The sequence below is a fragment of the Panthera onca genome, chromosome A2 (genome assembly GCF_046562875.1).
Source record: "Panthera onca isolate mPanOnc1 chromosome A2, mPanOnc1 haplotype 2, whole genome shotgun sequence".
Lineage (NCBI taxonomy): Eukaryota > Metazoa > Chordata > Mammalia > Carnivora > Felidae > Panthera > Panthera onca.
The window spans coordinates 155898133-155920583 of record NC_138340.1 but is presented as its reverse complement, the minus strand read 5'-3'; the positions used below and the strand labels follow the sequence as shown (position 1 = coordinate 155920583).

At 38.3% G+C, this 22451-nt stretch overlaps 1 protein-coding gene across 3 annotated transcripts in view; it reads right to left on the bottom strand.

Annotated features, from left to right (window-relative positions):
- LOC132679611 (olfactory receptor 9A4-like) overlaps positions 1-22451 on the bottom strand; it is a 100120-nt gene that overhangs the window by 23614 nt on the left and 54055 nt on the right. Inside the window, exons 2-3 of one of the 3 annotated variants that reach the window (XM_078438501.2) lie at positions 20671-20747; positions 8406-9380 (exon numbers count right to left, since the gene is read on the bottom strand). In XM_078438501.2, coding sequence (XP_078294627.2) covers positions 8406-9350 — 945 coding nt within the window. In that variant the 5' untranslated portion in view covers positions 9351-9380; positions 20671-20747. Of the gene's footprint in view, positions 1-8405; positions 9381-20670; positions 20748-22451 lie in introns of those variants that run through there. The other 2 variants (XM_078438507.2, XR_013552377.2) reach the window with 2 other exon arrangements.

Below are 22451 nucleotides of genomic sequence, written 5' to 3'. Positions count from 1 at the left end.
TGTGTGTGTGTGTGTGCGCGCGCGCGCGCGCACATGCATGCATGCTTGGGTGTATATTAAATTTCCCCATATTGTTGATGATATGTGCGGCTCCTGGATGGCTCATTCAGTTGACCGACCGACTCTTGATTCGGCTCAGGTCATGTACCCCGTGTCGTGGGATTTAGCCCTGCATTGGGCTCAGAGCTGACCATGGAGCCTCCTTAAAGTTCTCTTTCTCTCTCCCTCTGCCCCATTCTCCTGCTTACATGCTCTCTCTCTCACTCTCTCTCTCTCTCAAATAAAATAATTTGTCAATCACATTTTAAGTTACTGCTTATCTAATACTCACTTATGAAATACTGATCATTGTTTAATGAATGTGCTGATGAACATTGCATTTTCTCCAATTTTTCATGTGTGTATTGCTGCTGCACTAAATATTCTCATGTCTGAGAAACTTAATAGAAGACCATGGGGGAGGGGAAGGGGAAAAAAAAGTTATAGAGAGAATGGGAGGCAAACCATAAGAGACTCTTGGATACTGAGAACAAACTGAGCATTAATGAGGGCTGGGGAAGAGGGGAAAGTGGGTGATGGGCATTGAGGAGGGCACTTTTGGGGATGAGCACTGGGTGTTCTATGGAAACCAATTTGTCAATAAATTATATTAAAAAATATTTTCATGTCTGAAGAGTTGTACAAATACAACTTTTTAATTGCACTAAATTATGAGCTGTTATCAAATCACTCTCAAAAAGTTGCATTAATTTATAATGTCTTCTTTTTAAGTTTTTATTTAAATTCCTGTTAGTTAACATACATTGTAATATTAGTGTCAGGTGTACACTACAGTGATTCAACACTTCCATACCATACCTGTTGGTCATCACAAGTACCCTCCTAAATCCCCATCAGCTATGTCACCCACCCACCCCCGCCTCCCCTCTGGTAACCATCAGAATGTTCTCTGTAGTTAAGAGTCGGTCTCTTGGTTTGCCTTTCTCTCTCCTTTATTTTCCTTATTGCTCATTTGTTTCTTTTTTTTAAAGTCTACTCACTTATTTTGAGCCAGGAAGGGGCAGAGAGAGAGAGGCAAAGAGAGAATCCCATGCAGGCTCCATGATGTCAGCACAGAGCCCAATACAGGGCTTGATCTCATGAATTGTGAGATCAGGACCTGAGCTGAAATCAAGAGTTGGAGACTTAACTGAATGAGCCACCCAAGCGCCATTTCTTTATTTTGTTTCTTAAATGAGATTGTATCAGGCCTCTCCTGAGAGCCTGTGGTCAGGGCATTTCTATTTCAGTGTAGTATTTCCCATGCAGATCCTAGAATGATACTAACATAACAGGAGTCACTGATCATACTGTGAAGTAAAGACCCAAGCTTGAGGGCCTCATCCCCATGGCAAGTGTGCTGATAGCTGCCCACAACACCTTGGTCCCAGCATCTGCCTGTTAGCCTCTGAGTGGCTGTGTTGGGGCTTGTTATGACTCTTGGACAAAAGTGAAGGAAGGTTGCTGTCAAATGAGGAAATCTGAGGAGAATGGACTCTGTCTCAGAACCTTTACTGAAGAACCAGCTTTCTCTTTTTTCTTTTTCTTTTAATCATCATTTTATTTTATTTTATTTTATTTTATTTTATTTTATTTTATTTTATTTTATTATTTTTAATATAATTTAGTGTCAAATTGGTTTCCATACAACACCCAGTGCTCATCCCAACAGGTGCCCTCCTCAATGCCCATCACCCACTTTCCCCTCCCTCCCCACCCCTCATCAACCCTTAGTTTGTTCTCAGTCCTTAAGAGTCTCCTATGGTTTGCCTCCCTCCCTCTCTGTAACTTTCCCCCCCTTCCCCTCCCCCATGGTCTTCTGTTAAGTTTCTCAGGATCCACTTATGAGTGAACACATATGGTATCTGTCTTTCTCTGCCTGACTTATTTCACGTAGCATAATACCCTCCAGTTGCATCCACGTTGCTGCAAATGGCCAGATTTCATTCTTTCTCATTGCCAAGTAGTATTGGCTAAAATGAACAAATCAGGAGACTACAGATGCTGGCGAGGATGTGGAGAAACGGGAACCCTCTTGCACAGCTGGTGGGAATGCAAACTGGTGCAGCCGCTCTGGGAAACAGTGTGGAGGTTCCTCAAAAAATTAAAAATAAAACTGCCCTATGACCCAGTAATAGCACTGCTAGGGATCTACCCAAAGGATACAGGAGTGCTGACGCACAGGGGCACCGGTACCCCAATGTTTATAGCAGCACTTTCAACAATAGTCAAATTATGGAAAGAGCCTAAATGTCCATCAGCTGACGAATGGATAAAGAAGATGTGGTTTATATATACAAAAGAACCAGCTTTCTTAATTTAAGGCATGGTTGATTTCCTCTAGATACCTTTCTAGTATTTTCAACTATAGACTGGAAGAGCAGAAATGGAGAAGTAGGAAGTCATATAAAATATTAAAACTACTTTGGAAAAAGTAGCTTCTTATAAACTTAAATATATATCTCCGTATGATTCAGCAATTCTATCTGTAGGTAGTTCCCTAAAATAAATCAAAATGTATGTCCTCACAAATACCTCTGTTATAATGTTCACAGTGCCTTCATTCATTATAACTAATCGTGACAGAAAATAAATATCCATCAACAGAGAATGATATATTGTTATGAGGAACTGCTATTTGGCAACAAAAAGTAAAAAAACTGCTGAGAGACACCAAATGGATTAATTCAAGTAAACTACAATGAGTGAAAAGGTCAGACATCAAAAAAAGCATACTGTATGGTGTCATATTCTCTAGAATAGATATAAAATAATCTGTAGTTAAAGAAACCCCAACAATGATTGCCTCAGTGCTGAAGAGAAATTGGGAAAGATTAGATGAGTAGTCTGAGGTTTGATAGCCATCATTTTTAAATTATTGGATTATAACGATTAGCTTTTTATTCAACATTTTGGCCTGTTAATGACAGATATTGGCCTATAGTTTTCTTTTATGTTAGGTCCTTGTCATGGTTTGCATGATGGCAATTTTGGTTATCATAAAATGAGTTGGAAAACATGCTCTCCTGCCCCCTTTATTTTATGGGGGAAAATGTATTATTTCCTCCTAAAATGTGTGGGAAAATCCACCAGTGAGGACATCTAGGCCAGGAGTTCTCTTTGTGAGAAAGTATTTATAGGTGAAACGTCTTTCGTAGCTATAGGACTACTCAAAACTTCAACTTCAGTTTGAGTTTTTCAGGTGAATTGCTTAATTCATCTAAGTTGTCAAGTTTATTGACATAAAGCTGTTCATGATACCCATTTTTATACTTTTAAGGATTATTTTACTATTGGGATACCTCTTATTTCCATTTCTGGAATATGGAATATAATATAAACCAGATATCTGGCTTATATTTCATGTTCTCAAGTCATTCTCCCTATGTGTGTCTCTTCACACAGGGTGTCCCACTTGTAAGGACAACAGTCATTAGGATTAGGGACCCACCCTACTCCACTATGACTTCATCTTCTATAATTATATCTGCAAAGACCCATTCCCAATCAAATTATAGCAGCACTTTCACATTCCAATGTACTGGGAGGGTAGAACTTCAACATAAGAATGTTGACAGACACAATTCCATCCGTAACAGAAGTCTTGTTTTCTTCCAATGTGGGGCAATTATGAATACAGTAAACATTCAGGTTCAAAATTACGTGTAGACATATGCTTTCAATTCATTTGTGCATATACTAAGGAAGATAATTGCTGGTTTGTATGGTAAGAGTATAATTTAGCTTTGCAAGAATTTGCCCAATTGTCTTTCAAAGTGACTGTACCATTTTGCATTCCCACCAGCAATGAATGAGAGTTCTGGTAGCTCCACATCCTCTCCAACGTTCGGTATTTTGGAATTTTAGTCATTCTACTGGGTGCGGGGTGGTATTTCATTACTTTTTTAATTTGCAATTTCCTGATGACAGAGGATGTTGATCATTTTTTATGTGTTTATTTATCACCTGCATATGTTCTTTAGTGAAGGGTCTGTTCAGATCTTTTGTCCATTTTTTAATTGAGTTGTGTGTTCTTATTGTTGACTTTTAGGAGTTCTTTGTATATTTTGGATACATGAGCAATTTTTCATATGTGCTTTGCAAGTATGTTCTCCCAAACGGTGGCTTTTCTTTTCATTCTCTTAACAGTCTTTCCCAGAGCAGAAGTTCATGTTTTCAACTTCTGTTTCCTAAATCATGCTTTTGGTGTTGTATCTAAAACATAGTCATCAAACACAAGGTCACCTAGTTTCCTCCTCTGTTAGGTTGTGATGTTTTGTAGCTTTGCATTTGACATGCAAAGTTGAGTTTATTTTTGTGAAAGGTGTAAGGTCTGTGTCCAGAATTATTTTTCATGAAGATCTCCAGTTGTTCCGGCACCTTTTGTTGAAAAGACTATCCCTTCTTCATGGAACTGCCTTTGTTTTTTGTTACACATCAGTTGATGATATCTGTGTGTGTCTATTTCTGCGCTTTCTGTTCTCTTCCACTGATACATTTCTCTATTATTTCACCGATAACATACTGTCTTGATCATTACAGCTTTATAATAAGTCTTGAAGTTGAGTAGAGACAATACCTTCAACTCTGTTCTTCAGGATTCTGTTGGCTATTCTGGGCCTTTCCCCTTTCCATATAAACATTAGTATCACTTTGTCATTATCTACATAATACCTACTGGGATTTAGCTGAGATTTAATTGAATCTCTAGATCAAGTTGACAAAGATTGATATCTTCATAACACTTCTTTCCTGTGCATGCATATGGGGTATTTCTGCGCTTATATAGATCCTTTTATTCCTTTCATCAGAGTTTTATAGATTCCGTAGTTTTCCTCATGTAGATCTTCCATGAATTTTGTTAGATTTGTACCTTTTTTTTTGGTGCTAATTTCAAAAGCATTGTGTTTTTAATTTCAAAATCTAGTTTTTCATTGCTAGTATATGAGTTCACAAGTACACAGGAAAGCTATTTACTTTGCATACCAAACTTATATCCTGTGACCTCGCTATAATCATCTTTAAATAACACCATCTATACCACTTCACTGATAGTGCACGTATCTTATAACACAATATACTCAGTTCCTCATACATATTCCTAAACATTGCTGTTATACACTTCACTTACTCATAAGCTATAATCATCCAACACGCTGCTGTGTCATTCTGACAACTGTTGTCTCTGAGATCGGGTAAGTACAAGAAAAATTAAAGTTTTTATTTTATTCCTTCTCTAAGGTTCCTCCTTTCTTTCTATAGGATAAATTTACCAACTATATTATTTTCCTTCTCCTTCAACAACTGTTTTAACATTGCTTGCAAAGCAGGTGTACTCATGACAAACTCCTTCAAATTCTGTCCGAGAAAGCCTTTGTTTCTTCACTTTTAGTTCTTTTATTTCTTCACTGCCATTGAGTCAAGGGGCCTGGGTGAGGCTGCACTGCCCATAGATCAGTTGCGGGGAACTGCAGGCAAGGTACCCCAGTGGCTGACATGCAGGTTTTTTTATATGACCAAAGTGACAATGAAGTATGATGCTGGAATAAAAACATCAAAAAAAGCCTACCACGTACGAGTTCTCTTACAGGGATGGTAGAAAGGCTGCCCCATCAAAACGTGGGAGCACACCAAGTAAGAAGGCCTACAGAGCACAAAGCACAAGGAATAGTTTATTGTGAGGCTCATGATATCGGTAAGAGTGTACAAGCAGAAAAAAAATTAGTGTACGTACTCAGTAGAATTTTTAGACAAGGCAATTATTAACATAAGGAAGAACAACCTGACAAGTCAAGAAATACCTTTATATTGTTTGTAAATATACCCCAGTAGAAACACTTGAAGACAGTCACCTCTGAAGAGTGTGAAGAGAACCATGGACCAGAAGTGAAATGGCAATAGTCTGATGATTCACTATGAACATCATTTAGAATTATTGGATATTTTTTTCTTTTTTATTGTGGTAAAAAATACATAACACAATTTTGCCATTTTTAACCATCTTAAGTGTACAATTCAGTAGCATTAAGTCCACTCACATTGTTGTGCGACCGTCACCACCCTCCATCTCCAGAACACTTTAGCATCCTAAGCTGACACTTGGCCCCCATTAATTAGTAACTCCCATTTCCTCCTTCCCCAACCCCTGCTGCTCACTATTCTACTTTCTGTCTCTAGGAACTGGACTATTCTAGGTACCTCACATAGACGGAATCATACAACATTTTCCCTTTTATATTCACCTTCTTTCATTTAGCAATATTTTCAAGGGTCATCTATACGACAGCATGGATCAGAATTTCATTGTTTTTTAAGTCTGAATAAAATTCCATTGAACGCATATACCACCTTTTGTTTACACATTCATCTGTTTCCTCATCTGTGGAGAGGCTTTTGGGTCACTTCCACTGTTTGACAATTGTAAGGAATGCTGCTATGATTGTGAATAAAGCTTCTGTTTCCTCTTGCTTTGGAGTCTTAAGAATTCTTAATACCAAGTTATATGGATGTTTCAGTATAAAAGCAAGTGTTCACATACAGCATGTGAACAGGAAAATCTCCAGGGTTGGGGCAGCGGCCCTGATTCAGAGTCTAAATAAGGAACACAGTTTCTGACTACTGGTGGTGCCCCTGAGAGGGACAGATGACATCAGGCACAGTGCTCAACAACAATACTGGCTCGTTGGACTGGAAGGATGGAGGTTGCAGGAAAAATGGAGGAGGACTCTAATAGACTAGGGTGGCCTGATACACGTAAATGGCCTCTGAGGAGTTATAAAGCCTACGAGACACTTCTGTACAACGGAACCGACACAATATAAAGGTATAAAATGTAAAGGTCAAGCCATTGGTGTGTGCCAGTGAAAGATTCAGGAGCAAGCCTAATGTCACAGAAGAAAGAAAAATATTTGCCTACATTTGAAAAGAGCCATACACTTGTGTTGCTGCTTCGATGGGATCTGGAAAGAGTCTAAATGTCCATCAACTGACGAACGGATAAAGAAATTGTGGTTTATATACACAATGGAATACTACGTGGCAATGAGAAAGAATGAAATATGGCCTTTTGTAGCAACGTGGATGGAACTGGAGAGTGTTATGCTAAGTGAAATAAGTCATACAGAGAAAGATAGATACCATATGTTTTCACTCTTACGTGGATCCTGAGAAACTTAACAGAAGTCTATGGGGCAGGGGAAGAAAAAAAAATAGATTAGTGAGGGAGAGAGCCAAAGCATAAGAGACTCTTAAAAACTGAGAACAAACTGAGGGTTGATGGAGGGTGGGAGGGAGGGGAGGGTGGGTCATGGGTATTGAGGAGGACACCTTTTGGGATGAGCACTGGGTGTTGTATGGAAACCAATTTGACAATATTTCGTATTAAAAAAAAAGAAAAGAGACATAGAGAACAAGTACGCGAGAGGGAGGAAAGAACAGGGATTGACCTCTTACCGTCAAAGAACCCCTACTCACCCCCATGGTCAGGCAGAAAATTTACAATCATATACAAACGCAAGAAGTCCTAGATCTCAGCGTTTTAATAATCTAACTGTAGGTTGAACACAGTCCCAATCAATAGCCCAGCAACCATTTTGTAGATATCTACAAACCGACTTCAAAATTTATATGGAAAGAGAATGACAAGAGAATAGCCAAAATAGTTATGAAAAAGAAGAGTCACTTTCCACATCATTTATTTATATCATATATTAATCAACCCACCTACATACATATAATCTTCTAATATGCATGCACACTAATGCACCAATTTAAATCCAGTGCCACATGGCTGATTCTGGCCTTCTCCTCTTGCTTCTCTGGAACATACTTATCCACATAAGAAACTGGCTCCCACCAGTTGTTATCTTCTTTTGTTCACCTGTAGTATAAGTGTACAGCAATTGAAGAATTGCTAAGTCATACCCCCAGTGGGAAACAACTTTATTAACAATACCATTATGATCGTGCTCAATTCATGAACCGCAAGATCATGACCTGAGATGAAGTTAGTCGCTTACCGACTGAATGACCCAGGGGCTCCCAGAGCTGAGTGTCCTTAAAAATATTACATATATTTTGTACATTTACACTTTGAAAATGTATATTGTAAGATGTATTATAACTACAGCAGAATATACAAATGTCTATATTCAATTAGACAATAATAATGTGATCTCCAATAAGGAAAAATCCGAATATAAGTTGGTGGACTCTCAGTGTCTTAAAATTCCCTTGAAGAATTTTGTAGAATTCCCTTGCAGATGACAAACTATTTGATGATGAAAATGATCATTTCAGATTTGAATTAGTGCTATGAGACTGCTCAGGTCCATGATGATGAGTTCATGTTTGTACTTAGGAACCAGCTAACCCTTGAGGAGTTGAGAGCAGCGTTTCATGACATCTCGAAAGACCTCTATGAATTTTTCATTCCGGAGGGTGAAGATAAATGGGTTTAGAAAAGGGGTCACCACTAAAACCATCAGTGACGCTACCCTGTTGTACTCAGCTGCCTGCGTTTGCTTGGGTTTCACATAGAGGAACAAGCAGGTGCCATAGCCGATCACGACATAAGTGAAGTGGGATGCACAAGTAGAGAAGGCTTTCCTCCGGCCAGAGACAGAGGGGATCTTGATGATGGTGGAGATGATGTAGGTGTAGGAGATGATTGTAGGGATAAGAGAACCAAAAAGAATAAAAACGGCCATTAAGAATAGGATAAACTCTATGAAAAGGGTATTATTGCAGGATAGATTGAGCAATTGCCCTCGGTCACAGAAGAAATTGTTCACCACATTTGATTTGCAGAAAGTAAGCTGAAATGTGGCATAAATTGGCCAGATTTCAGAAAGGAACCCAAACACCCATGACATAATGACCACCCAGATGCAGGTGCGGCTGTTCATAATGATGTCGTACCTCAGAGGGTTACAGACAGCCACGTAACGGTCCACAGCCATCGCTCCCAGTAATGCAAACTCTGTGGTCCCCAAAGAAAGGTACAGGAAGAGCTGGGTGACACATGCAGCCAGAGATATTGTCTGCATCCCAGGGAGCAGCAGCCCCCAAAGCATCATGGGCACGATATTAGTGGTAACCAAGATCTCCAAGGCAGAGAGATGACCAAGGAAGAAATACATGGGGGACTGCAGACGTCTGTCCACACAGACAATCACAATGATGACCATGTTTCCCATTAATGTCACTGAGTAGAAGAAGAAGAAGATAGCAAAGAGAATATGATGTAGTTCTCGGGAGCCAGGGAAGCCAAGGAGATAAAATTCAGTGGCACTAGAGTGATTCCCCAACATTCAGTTCTGAGCTCTTGTTCCTTGTGGAATCTAAAGAGCAAAAGAGAGAAAACAAGTTTCTGATCACAGGAAGATTCAAGGCAATTCCAGTTTGAGGAAATATATCCTACTCCTAGACTTCACAACATAAGGCTACTATTTTATTATACAAGGTTGATATTAAATGTTTCATGAAGGATATGTGTAACTTATGAAGGTAAATGTAAATGCCCAAGAAGATGAGCAGTAGCCACCAACACCACACCTGAGGCATGAAAACCCACTCACCCAGTATGTACCCGTCTCCCAGTTCACCAGCCATCCTGCCTCCAACCCTGCCCTGACCTGCCATTCTATTCACTTCCCTGGTCACAAAGTGCTCATTCATGCCACCAACACTTCATCTCCAGTGCCCAAAAGTGTCTTCTCTGCCTCTTGTATCCATGTCCTGCAAACTCCTGCTACATTTCAACAGTTCAAAGAATCCCAACCTTAGCCAATCACACAAAGACATGATTACTTCTTTTGTTTGTATCCTCTAACATAGGTTCCATTTGCATTATATTCATTTTAAATTTCTGCCTCAATTATACTAAGAACTCTGCAGTGTTGTTACCAAGTGGGACCTATCTAGGACATTGTCATAAGAACTGTTTTGAGACAAAATATTGAGTCTTTTCCTGACTCCTGGAAGCTGGCTCCGTGGTGTGGATTATCAACTTCTCCCTCCTTATTCTCAGGATGAAAGGCATCCACCATTTCTCATATCCGTGAATGTATATCCTCCAGGCAGGAAGGGCCTCTCCAGTTCCCTGTTAGTGACCTCTAACTCTGAGATCTTTTATTCCTCTGTTCTGTAGATGACAATGGGGAGGCGGGTGCCAGAAGGAAGTCCTGTCTGTACTGCAGTCTCCACCCTGGGACCAGAAGACAAGAAAACAGTGGTGATATAGAGGCAAAATCCTCCATATTCCCCCGGTCTCAAATGTCTAGTTCCAGACAGAGACAAAACCTCGAAATGGGCAGCCTATCGCTCTAACCGAACTGCAATGGTCTCAGTCCCATAGAGCAACTTGGAAAACTCAAAGAGTGCATATGCTTATCTACGACCTTCTATTTTCTCTAGAGCCCTAGGGTAAGAAAATGTTAGAAGACGTCAATATAAATCATACTGAGTTCTTCAGGAGGTCTGGACTTCTTCCCTCACCACATGCAGGTCTTTGCTCAAATATCTCCTCTCCACAGCACTTTCCCACACATCCCCTTCAAAACACTACCTGCACAGTTTCACTCTCTAACCTTGTTAGGCTGTATTTTTATTCTATTGGCTCTCATCAGTAGCTCAAACCATATTATGTGTTTAATTGTTTATTAGTTTATCATCCTCAAAATCCCACATTAGAAGTAAGTAACTTGAAGCAAGTTCTTTAGCTTTCTTGTATTATCACCTGTGACAAGAACAGAGTCTGACAAAGTATGTGTTCTATAAATATTTTTAAGTGACTTTATCAATTAACAGGCTAAAGAACAAACCAATGAATAAACAAAGAGTACCCAACCTTTCTACCTTTCCCTCCATTCACTTTTCTCTAAAGCATTGCCCAGCCAACCTGCAATCTCTCTTCCCAGAGATCCCCACAAGAAGGCAAGCAGCTAAAAGGAAGAGATGAAGAGATATGAGAGAACAGGAACGGAGGTGATGACAGAGAGTGTGCTCATCGCCAGCACTGGGCACCGTGAAGCTGCTCTCTGCTATGGAGGGCCATCTAACCTGCAGCTACCTTAATCCATTCTTCAGGCTCTTGGTGTCCTTATTGTACCTGGCAGCCAAACCTAGACCCTCCCCCTGCTAATGCTCTGGTAACTCTCTCCTTCACCAAGGGGCATACCTGGAAGACACTCACCTGTAGGGAACGGACTGGACTGGAAAGTTCTATTGCACTTCAGGCATCATGCAGGCTCCCACGGCTAGTAAACAGCCATGCTTAGGAGACAAGGGCAGCTCCTGCTGTCTCCACTCATGGTGAAGAACACTGTCCACACCCAGGAGCTCAGGAAAAAGTCCAGAAGTAGTGCTGAGAGGAATCTAGCTATCTCCCTCCCCCTCATTCTCTCTGCCTCCTTCCTTTCTATCTTATCCATCCCCAAGGATAGTTATACACTGGAGAATCATTTGCACAGGTTCAGAGACACACTAGGGATGTAGTCAAGGAAAAGCTGAAGAAACTTTCACTCTTCCCTCCTGAGGATAATCAAGTTTTAGACCCCGGTAAAGTTCTCTGCATTGGGAAAACTTAAACACTCCTACTCAGGAATTTCTCAACTTTCAGGCTGCCATCCTCCCAGACCCTTAGTTATCACCACTACCAAGCTGTGAACACTCAGCCCCCTCATCTGCTCTCTGCTTCTCCCTGACTCCATTTAGCCCTACAGAGCCTGCGCTGCCCCCAAGCTGATGACTCCAGGACAGACTCAGAAACTTAGGGGCCACTCAATCTTCTTCTTCTTCATCTCCAAGGTTTCAGGAAGCACGGCTTTCCCGATGATCTCTGCACACTCTAAACCACATACCCTCTGTCCACAGTTATGGGAACCTGGCAAGACAAATAGAGAGGACCTGCCACCTACTCCAATGTCACCTTCTGATAATGCCACAGCCCATTCCAGTCCCTCCAACATGCACCCAACTCTGGGTGTTCAGCCATACATTTCCCTTCTAGACCTTCAAATGCTCTCAGGTCACCTCCCTGTGCTGCTTGTCAAACTTGAAGAAACACTATTCAGAATTAACAACAACAACAACAACAAAATACTGCATAAAAGAGAGAATGGCTGGGATGCTGAGTTTAAAAGCAAAATCACACTTAAAACATTTACTTTTAATGTTGAAAAACAACTGCCATCTTTCATGAAATTAGCACAGGTATTATTTAAAAATCAAATGGAAGGATATAAGGTAAAGCATAAATATCTCTCTCCCCATCTGCTTGATTCTCCTGATCCATCTCCTAGAGCTAAATGTTATTATAAATTATTATTAAAAATTTCTAGTCTATTCATACAGAATTTTCTGTGTGTTTACAAGAATATCTGTATATATTCTTTTTAAGTAAAGTATGTTTTAATTAATATACTTTCCTGCTACCTTCTTCTTAATATATATATGTGTGTATGTACACATGCTTGTGTGTCTATTAAACTTTTCCATATTAAAAATATGTTAATCACATTTTATGTAATTGCTTAACAAATATTTGCTTATGAAAATACTGATCATTAATTAATGAATATGCTGATTAACAAACATTTTCTCCAATTTTTCATGTGTATATTATTGATGCAATAAATACTCTCTTGTATGATAATTTGTACAACTTTTTAATTGTATTAAATTATTAGCTGTTACCATTCATTCTCCAAAGTTACAATAATTTATAATCTTTTTTTTTTAAGTTTTTGTTTAAATTCCTGTTAGTTAACACGCAGTGGAATAGTAGTTTCAGGTGTACAATACAATGATTCAACACTTCCATACATCACCTGGTGATCATCATAACAAGTGCCCTCCTTAATCCCCATCACCCACTTCACCCACCCACCCCCACCTCCCCTCTGGTAATCACCAGTTTGTTTTCTATAGTTAAGAGCCTTTCTTGGTTTACTTCTCTATCATTTTTCTCCTCTACTCATCTGTTTTGTTTTTTAAATGAGATTGTATTGGGCCCATCCAAAGAGTCTCTTGTCAGGTATTTCTTTTCTTTTTTTTAAATTTTTTTAATGTTTGTTTTTTTTTTTTTTTTGAGAGAGAGAGAGAGAGAGTGAGAGGGAGAGACAGACAGACAGAGCACGTGTGGGGGAGGGGCAGAGAGAGAGAGAGAGAGAGAGAGAAAGAGAGAGAGAATCCCAAGCAGACCCTGGGTTGCCAGTACAAGTCCGATGCGGGGCTCAAACTCACAAAAGGTGAAATCAAGACCTAAGCTGAAATCAAGAGCTGAACACCCAACCAACTGAGCCACCCAGGCTCCCCCAGAATCAATTTTCTTAATTCAAGGCATGGTTCAGTTTTCTAGATATCTTTACAGTATTTTCCACTATACACTGGAAGAGTAGAAATGGAGAAGGAAGAAGGAACATAAAGTATTAAAACTCCTTCAGAAAAAGTTTCATTTCTTAAAAACTTAAATATATATGATTCAGCAATTCTACTTGTAGACAGTTTCCTAAAATGAATGAAAACATACTTCTGTTATAATGTTCATAGTGCCTGTATTCATTGTAACTAAAATAACAAAATAAATATGTATCAACAGAGATGGATATATTCATATGAAGAAATACTACTCAGCAACAAAAAGTAACAAACTGTTCATAGACACAAAATGGTTGAATTCAAGTACATTACAATGAATGAAAAGGTCAGACACCAAAAATGCATATTGTATGGAGGTATGTTCGTTATCATTTTTAACTTATTGGATTATACAGATTAGCCTTTTATTCAGGATTTTGGCCTCTATGTTAATGAAAGGCATTAGCCTTAATTTTATTTTATGTAAGGTCCTTGTCAGGTTTTGGCATGAAGGTAATTTTGGTTATCATAAAATGAATTGGAAAATATGCCCTCCTTTCCTATTTTATGCAGGAAAAGTTTGTATTATCTCCTTCTAAGTTGTTGGGGAAACTCCATGTCTAGTGAGGACCTCTAGCCCAAGAGTTTTCTCTATGAGAAAGTATTTACAGGTGAAACATCTTTAGTAGCTAAAGGACTATTCAAAACTTCTACTTCAGATTGTGTTTGCAAGGTGAATTGCTTAATTCATCTGTCAAGTTTATTGACAAAGTTGTTCATGATACCCATTTTTATAGATTTAAGAATTATGGTACCATTGTGATATCCCTTGTTTCCATTTGTGACATTGATAATTTGTGTTTCTATTTTTTCCTCGGTCATTCTTGTTAGGGATTGACCAATTATATTATTCTTTTCCAAGACATTACATTTGGCTTTATTGAGTCTTCTCTATTGCTATCTGGTTTACGTTTCATGTTCTCAAGGCATTATCCCTATGTGTGTCTCTTCATACGGTATTCTATTTATAAGGGTGCCAATCATTAGGATAGGGATCCACTATGGCCTCATTTTCACTGATTACATCTGCAACCACCCCATTTCCAACCAAGTTCACATGCTGATGTACTGGGAGGTTAGAACTTCAACATATGAATGTTGACAGACATAATTCAACCCACAACAGAGGTCTTGGCTGCTTCCAAATGGGGGAAAATATGAATATACTTACAGTAAACATTCTGTGCAAGATTATGTGTGGACATAAGTTTTCAACTCATTTGTGTGTATACTAAGGAAGATAATTGCTGGGTTGAATGGTAAGAGTATATTTAGCTTTGCAAGAAATTGCCAATTGTCTTTCAAAGTGACTGTACCATTTTTCATTCCCAACAGCAATAATGAGAATTCCACTTGTTCCACATTGTCACCAGAATTTGGTGTTTTAGATTTTAGCCATTCTCTTAGGTGTTAACATTCATTAACATTCATTGTTGTTTAATTTGCAATTTCCTGATGACATAGGATATTGACCATTTTTTATATGCTTATTTATCACCTGCATATGTTCTTTAGTGAAGGGTCTGTTCAGATCTTTTGTCCATTTTTTAATTGAGTTATGTGTTCTTATTTTTTTAATATGAAATTTATTGTCAAATTAGTTTCTATACAACACCCAGTGCTCATCCCAACAGGTGCCCTCCTCAATGTCCGTCTAGTTATCTGTTCTTATTGTTGAGTTTGAAGAGTTCTTTGTATATTTTGGATACATGTGTAATATTTCATATGTGCTTTATAAGTATCTTCTCCCAAACTGTGATTTGCCATTTCATTCTCTTAACAGTCTTTCCCAGAGCAGAAGTTCGTGTTTTCAATTTTTTGTTTCCTAAATCATGCTTTTGGTGTTGTATCTAAAAAATAGTCATCAAACACCAGGTCACCTAGTTTTCTCCACTGTTACATTATGATGTTTTGTAGCTTTGCATTTGACATTTAGGTCTCTGCTCCAAGTTGAGTTTGCTTTTGTGAAAGGTGTAAAGTCTGTGTCCAGAATTATTTTTCATGAAGATGTCCAGTTGTTCCGGCACCTTTTGTTGAAAAGACTAACCCTTCTTCATGGAACTGCCTTTGTTTTTTGTTACAGGTCAGTTGATGATATCTGTGTGTGTCTATTTCTGGGCTTTCTGTTATTTTCCACTGATATATTTCTCTATTATTTCACCAATAACACTCTGTCTTGAAAACTACAGCTCTATAATAAGTCTTGAAGTTGAGCAGAGACAATACCTTCAACTCTGTTCTTCTATTATGTTGGCTATTCTGAGCCTTTTCCCTTTCCATATAAACATTAGTATCATCTTGTCATTATCTACAAAATAACTTACTGGGATTTGGTTGACAATCAGAAATTAAAGAGAGAAATAACTGAATCAGAAATACAAAGGATTATAAGAGAATGTTATTAAAAAATTATATGTCAAGAACTTGGACAACCTAGAAAAAATGGATATATTCCTAGAAACATAACCTTCCCAAACTGAATCCAGAAGAAATAGAAAATTTGAACACATTGATTACCAACTACAAAATTGAATCAGTAATAAAATAAAAAAATCCCAACAAACAAAAGTCCAGGACCAGATGACTTCACAAGTGAATTCAACAAAAAATGTAAAGAAGACATGGGACACCTGGGCAGCTCAGTTGGTTAAGCATCTGACTCTTGGTTTTGGCTCAGGTCATGATCTCAGTTAAATGAGTTCGAGCCCTGTGTTGGGCTCTGTGCTAGCAGCATGGAGGCCGCTTGCGAATCTCTCCCTCCCTCTCTCTCTCTGTCCCTCCCCTACTCACTCTGTCTCTCTCTCAAAATAAATGAATAAACTTAAAAAAAAATAACTTTAAAGAAAACGTAATCTTCTCAAACTATTCCAAATAATAGCAGAGAAAGGAAAGGTTCCAAATTCATTCTATGAGGCTAGCATTACCCAATAATAATAAATACCCAGATAAAGGCACTACAAAAGGGGCTCCTGGGTGGCTCAGGCAGTTAAGGGCCTAACTCTTGATTTCAGCTCGTCATGATCTTATGGTTCATGAGTTTGAGCCCTGCATCAGGCTCCACGCTTATAATTCTCTGTCTCCTCTCTTTCTGCCCTCCCCCTCTCTCAAAACTAAATAAACTTTTTAAAAGATACTACAAAAAACAGGGAACTACAGACCCATATTGCTGATGAACATAGATGTGATAATCCCCACAAAAATATTAACAAACAGAAGCCAATGATTTAAATAATTTAAAAAGTCATTCACCACGATCAAGTGGGATAAATTCCTACGATGCAAGGTGGTTCAATCTTCACAAATCAATCAACATGATACATCACTTCAATAAGAGAAAGGATAAAAACTATATGATCATTTCAATAGATGCAGAAAAAGCATGTGACAAAGTAAAATACATGATAAAAACCCTCAACAAAGTAGGTTTAGAGGGACATACCTCAACAAAATAAAGTCCATATATGGAAAACCCACAGCTAACAACATCCTCAATGGGGAAAAAGTGAGAGCTTTCCCCTATGGTCAGGAACAAGACAGGGATGTCCACTCTCACCACTGTTATTTCACCTAGTACTGGAATACCTAGCCTCAGCAGTCAGACAACAAAATAAATAAAAGGCATCCAAATCAACAGGGTAGAAATCAGACTTTCACTATTTGCAGGTAACATGATACTCTAAATTCAAAACCCAATAAACTCCACCAAAAAGTTGCTAGAACAGATACACAAATTTAGTCAAGTCACAGAATACAAAATCAACATTCAAAAATCTGTTGCTTTTCTATACACCATTAATGAAGCAACATAAAGAGAAATCAAGGAACCAATCCCGTTTATAATTGCACCAAAAATAATAAGAAACCTAGGAATAAACTTAACTGAGGAGATAAAAGACCTGTACTCTGAAAACTATAAAACATTGATGAAAGAAATTGTATAGGATACAAACAAGTGCAATGATATCCATGCTCATGGATTGGGAGAATAAATATTATTAAAATGTCCATACAACCCAAAGCCATCTACAGCTTTACTGCAATCCCTACCAAAATACCAACAGCGTGTTTCATGGAACTAGAACAAATAATCTTAAAAATTATATGGAACCACAAAAGACCCTCAATAGCCCAAGTAATGTTGAAAAAAAGAAGAAAACTGGAGGTATTAACACAATCTCAGATTTCAAGATATACTACAAAGCTGTAGTGATCAAAGCAGTACAATACTGGCACAAAAACAGGCTCATAATCAAGGAAACACAATAGAGAGACAAGAAATAAACCAACACTTACAGGTCAATTAATCTTTGACACAGGAGGCAAGAACATGAATGGGAAAGACGGTCTCTTCAACAAATGGCGTTGGGAAAACTGGGCAGCAACACGCAAAAAGAATGAATGAAACTGGACCACTTTCTTACACCATAAACGAAAATAAACTCAGAATGGGTGAAACACCAAAATGTGAAACCTGAAACCATAAACATCCTAGGAGAGAGCACAGGCAGTCATTTCTCTGACATCAGTGGAAACGTTTTTCCAGATGTGTCTCCGGAAGCAAGGAAAACAAAAGCAAAAATAAAGAATTGGGACTATACTGAAATGAAAAGCTTCTGCATAGCAAAGAAAACACTCAACAAAGCAAAAAGACAACCTACTGATGGGAGAAGATATTTGCAATGACATACCCAATAAAGGGTTACTTTCCAAAATGTATACAGAACTGATACAACTCAACACCCAAAAAACAAAATTAAAAATGGGCAGAAGACATTAACAGACATTTCTCCAAAGAAAACATATGGATGGTCAACAGACATATGAAAAGATGCTCAACATCACTCATCATCACGGAAATTCAAATCAAAACTACAATGAGCTATCACCTCACACCTGTCAGAATGGCTAAAATCAGAAACACAAGAAAACAAAGACAACCTACTGAATTGTTGGTAAGGAGTTGGTAAGGATGTGGAGAAAAAGGAACCCTCTCACACTGTTGGTGAGAATGCAAACTGGTGCAGCCACTGCGGAAACAGTACGGAGGTTCCTCAAAAAATTAAAGATAGAATTGCCATATAACCCAGTAATTCCACTACTAGGTATTTACCCAAAGAATACAAAAACACTAATTCAAAAAGATATATGCACCCCTATGTTTATTATAGCATTACTGAAATTGCCAAACTACATAAACAACCCAAATGTCCATCGATAAGCAAATGGATAAAGAAAAGTAGTATATATGTATATATATATACATATATATATATATGCACGTGTATGTATATGTGTGTGTATATAATGTGTGTATATATATATTCAATATATATAATGAAATATTACTCAGCCATAAGAAGAATGAAATGTTGTCATTTGCAACAGTATGGATGGATCTAAAGTCTAAAATGTATTATACTAAGTGAAATAAATTAGAGAAAGACAATTACCGTATGATTTCACTCATATATGGAATGTAAGAAATAAAACAAACAAACGAAGAAAAAATTAGACAAACCAACAAATACACTATTAACTATAGGGAACAAACATGGCTACCTAAGGGGAGGTGGGTAGGGGGATGGGTGAAATAGGGGATGGGGATTGAGAGCACACTTAACCTTCATGAGCATTGAGTAATGTATAGAACTGTTGAATCGCTATATTGTACACCTGAAACATAACGCTGCACGTTAGCCATGCTGGAATTGAATTTTTTTTAACGAATAGAAAAACTAGACTGATAAAAGGTATTTCCAATGTGCATGTAAGATAATATCGGATACATGTGCTCAATATCTGAAGAACCCCTGAATGTCACGACAAAGTAACCAAAGGCCCAAGTAGAAAAATGTGAAACTCCATCCCTCCTCCCCTACTGTTCTCCCATTTTCTACCTTCAGCTAAACAGAAACTTTACAGAGTATCTGGACTTAAGTAAATACTCATTTGCTAAAAATAATGAGATATCCTCATAAACAATCAAACCTTCCTGGCAATTGAAAGCTAGAGTTTAATTAGTATGACTCAAAGACATTGGAAAAACACAGGATAATTTTACATCTTTTATTTTTAAATTGATAATATAGAATTTCATTGGTAATACATTCTCATGAAACACACACCAAAACAATATAAAAGGTTATTCAATAAGAAATACTTCTTTCACTCCTACTCCTAATAGCCCAGTTGGTAATCAGTTACCTACCTTGACTTCCAGACGTTTCCTCATGTAATTATGCAAATATGAATAATTTGATATACATATATGCTGTGAACTGATTACCATAATAAATTTAGTTAGCACATCTGTCCCCTCACAAAATTACTTTTTATTTCATGGTGAGAACATTTAATATCTATTCTATTAGTAACTTTCAAGTAGACAATGTAGCATAGTTATGTAGTCACCACGCTGTACATTAGATCCACAAACTTACCTATCTTACAACTGGGAGTTATAACTTATAAGAGTTACAAGCAACATCTCCAAATTTCCCTCATTCCCCAGCCCCTAGTAACCACCAGTCTACTCTCTATTCCTAGGAGTTTGGCTTTTTTAGATTCCACATATAAGGAAAAATATACAATATTTGTCTTCCTCTGTCTGATCTATTTCCCTTGGCATAATGCCCTCAAGATTTATCCATGTTACTATTTTGCTATTCATGTTGTTAGCAAATGACAGGATTTTCTTCTTTTTTATGGTTGAATAATATTTCATTTCTCATTAATGGATCAGATTAAATTAGTGACTGGCTTCAGGAGAAAAAGACCTACTATCAGCCAGTCTAGGCTACTGATTCTGAGTGATTCTAGTGATTCAGAGGCTTTCTCAGGACTTGTATGGATACACTTGTTTCTTGAGCCCTCTCTTGGTGAATTCTTAAGCTTGTTTCTCTTCTAGATCATGTAACGCACCAGGCCAGGTGCTGAAAACCTCCCTTTAGCTTTCCCAAAGGAAAGAGCTAATGCTCACATTTGTGGTCTCTCTTTGGCCTACAGATTCCGGGTGAGTTTCTGGGCATGTTCCATAGCCTGTGCCCAAAGCTCATCCAAGCTGCCTTTGGGTCTGGGCACCAGGCTGAGGTACATTAGATGCTGGGGGATCTGCAGCCAAGGCATCCCCAGTGGCTGGTGTGTGGGTGTTTTCATCTGACCAAAGTGACAATGAAGTATGAAGCTGGAATAAAAACATCCAAAATAGCTTACCTTTTATGAGTTCTCTGTTAGAGGGATGCTGGAAAATCCGCCCCATCAAAACTTAGAAGTACACCAAGTAAGAAGACCTATGGAGCACAAAGCACAAGGAATAATTTATTGTTAGGTTTATGGTATCTGTAGGGGTAAACAAGAAGAAAACACAGGATGAATATTTGATCAAAATTTAAAAATAAGGTGATTAACTAAAGAAAAAACAACTTGATAAATCACAAAATGTCGGTATATTATTTATATATCCCAGTAGACAGTTGAACACAGTCACCTCTGAAGAGTGTGAAGAGAATCAAAGAGGGGATCAAAGGGTATTGGCACAAAAACAGACACATAGACCAATGCAATAGAATAGAAACCCCAGAACTAGACCCACAAACGTATGGCCAACTCATCTTTGACAAAGCAGGAAAGAACATCCAATGGAAAAAAGACAGTCTCTTTAACAAATGGTGCTGGGAGAACTGGACAGCAACATGCACAAGATTGAAACTAGACCACTTTCTCACACCATTCACAAAAATAAACTCAAAATGGATAAAGGACCTGAATGTGAGACAGGAAACCATCAAAACCTTAGAGGAGAAAGCAGGAAAAGACCTCTCTGACCTCAGCCGTAGCAATCTCTTACTCGGCACATCCCCAAAGGCAAGGGAATTAAAAGCAAAAGTGAATTACTGGGACCTTATGAAGATAAAAAGCTTCTGCACAGCAAAGGAAACAACCAACAAAACTAAAAGGCAACCAACGGAATGGGAAAAGATATTTGCAAATGACACATCGGACAAAGGGCTAGTATCCAAAATCTATAAAGAGCTCACCAAACTCCACACCCGAAAAACAAATAACCCAGTGAAGAAATGGGCAGAAAACATGAATAGACACTTCTCTAAAGACATCCGGATGGCCAACAGGCACATGAAAAGATGCTCAACATCGCTCCTCATCAAGGAAATACAAATCAAAACCACACTCAGATATCACCTCACGCCAGTCAGAGTGGCCAAAATGAACAAATCAGGAGACTATAGATGTTAGAGAGGATGTGGTGAAACGGGAACCCTCTTGCACTGTTGGTGGGAATGCAAATTGGTGCAGCCGCTCTGGAAAGCAGTGTGGAGGTTCCTCAGAAAATTAAAAATAGACCTACCCTATGACCCAGCAATAGCACTGCTAGGAATTTATCCAAGGGATACAGGAGTACTGATGCATAGGGGTACTTGTACCCCAATGTTTATAGCAGCACTCTCAACAATAGCCAAATTGTGGAAAGAGCCTAAATGTCCATCAACTGATGAATGGATAAAGAAATTGTGGTTTATATACACAATGGAATACTACGTGGCAATGAGAAAGAATGAAATATGGCCTTTTGTAGCAATGTGGATGGAAGTGGAGAGTGTGATGCTAAGTGAAATAAGCCATACAGAGAAAGACAGATACCATATGGTTTCATTCTTATGTGGATCCTGAGAAACTTAACAGAAACCCATGGGGGAGGGGAAGGAAAAAAAAAAAAAAACAGGTTAGAGTGGGAGAGAACCAAAGCATAAGAGACTGTTAAAAACTGAGAACAAACTGAGGGTTGATGGGGGGTGGGAGGGAGGGCAGGGTGGGTGATGGGTATTGAGGAGGGCACCTTTTGGGATGAGCACTGGGTGTTGTATGGAAACCAATTTGACAATAAATTTCATATATTAAAAAAAATATATATATATAACACAATTTTGCCATTTTTAACCATCTTAAGTGTACAATTCAGTAGCATTAAGTCCACT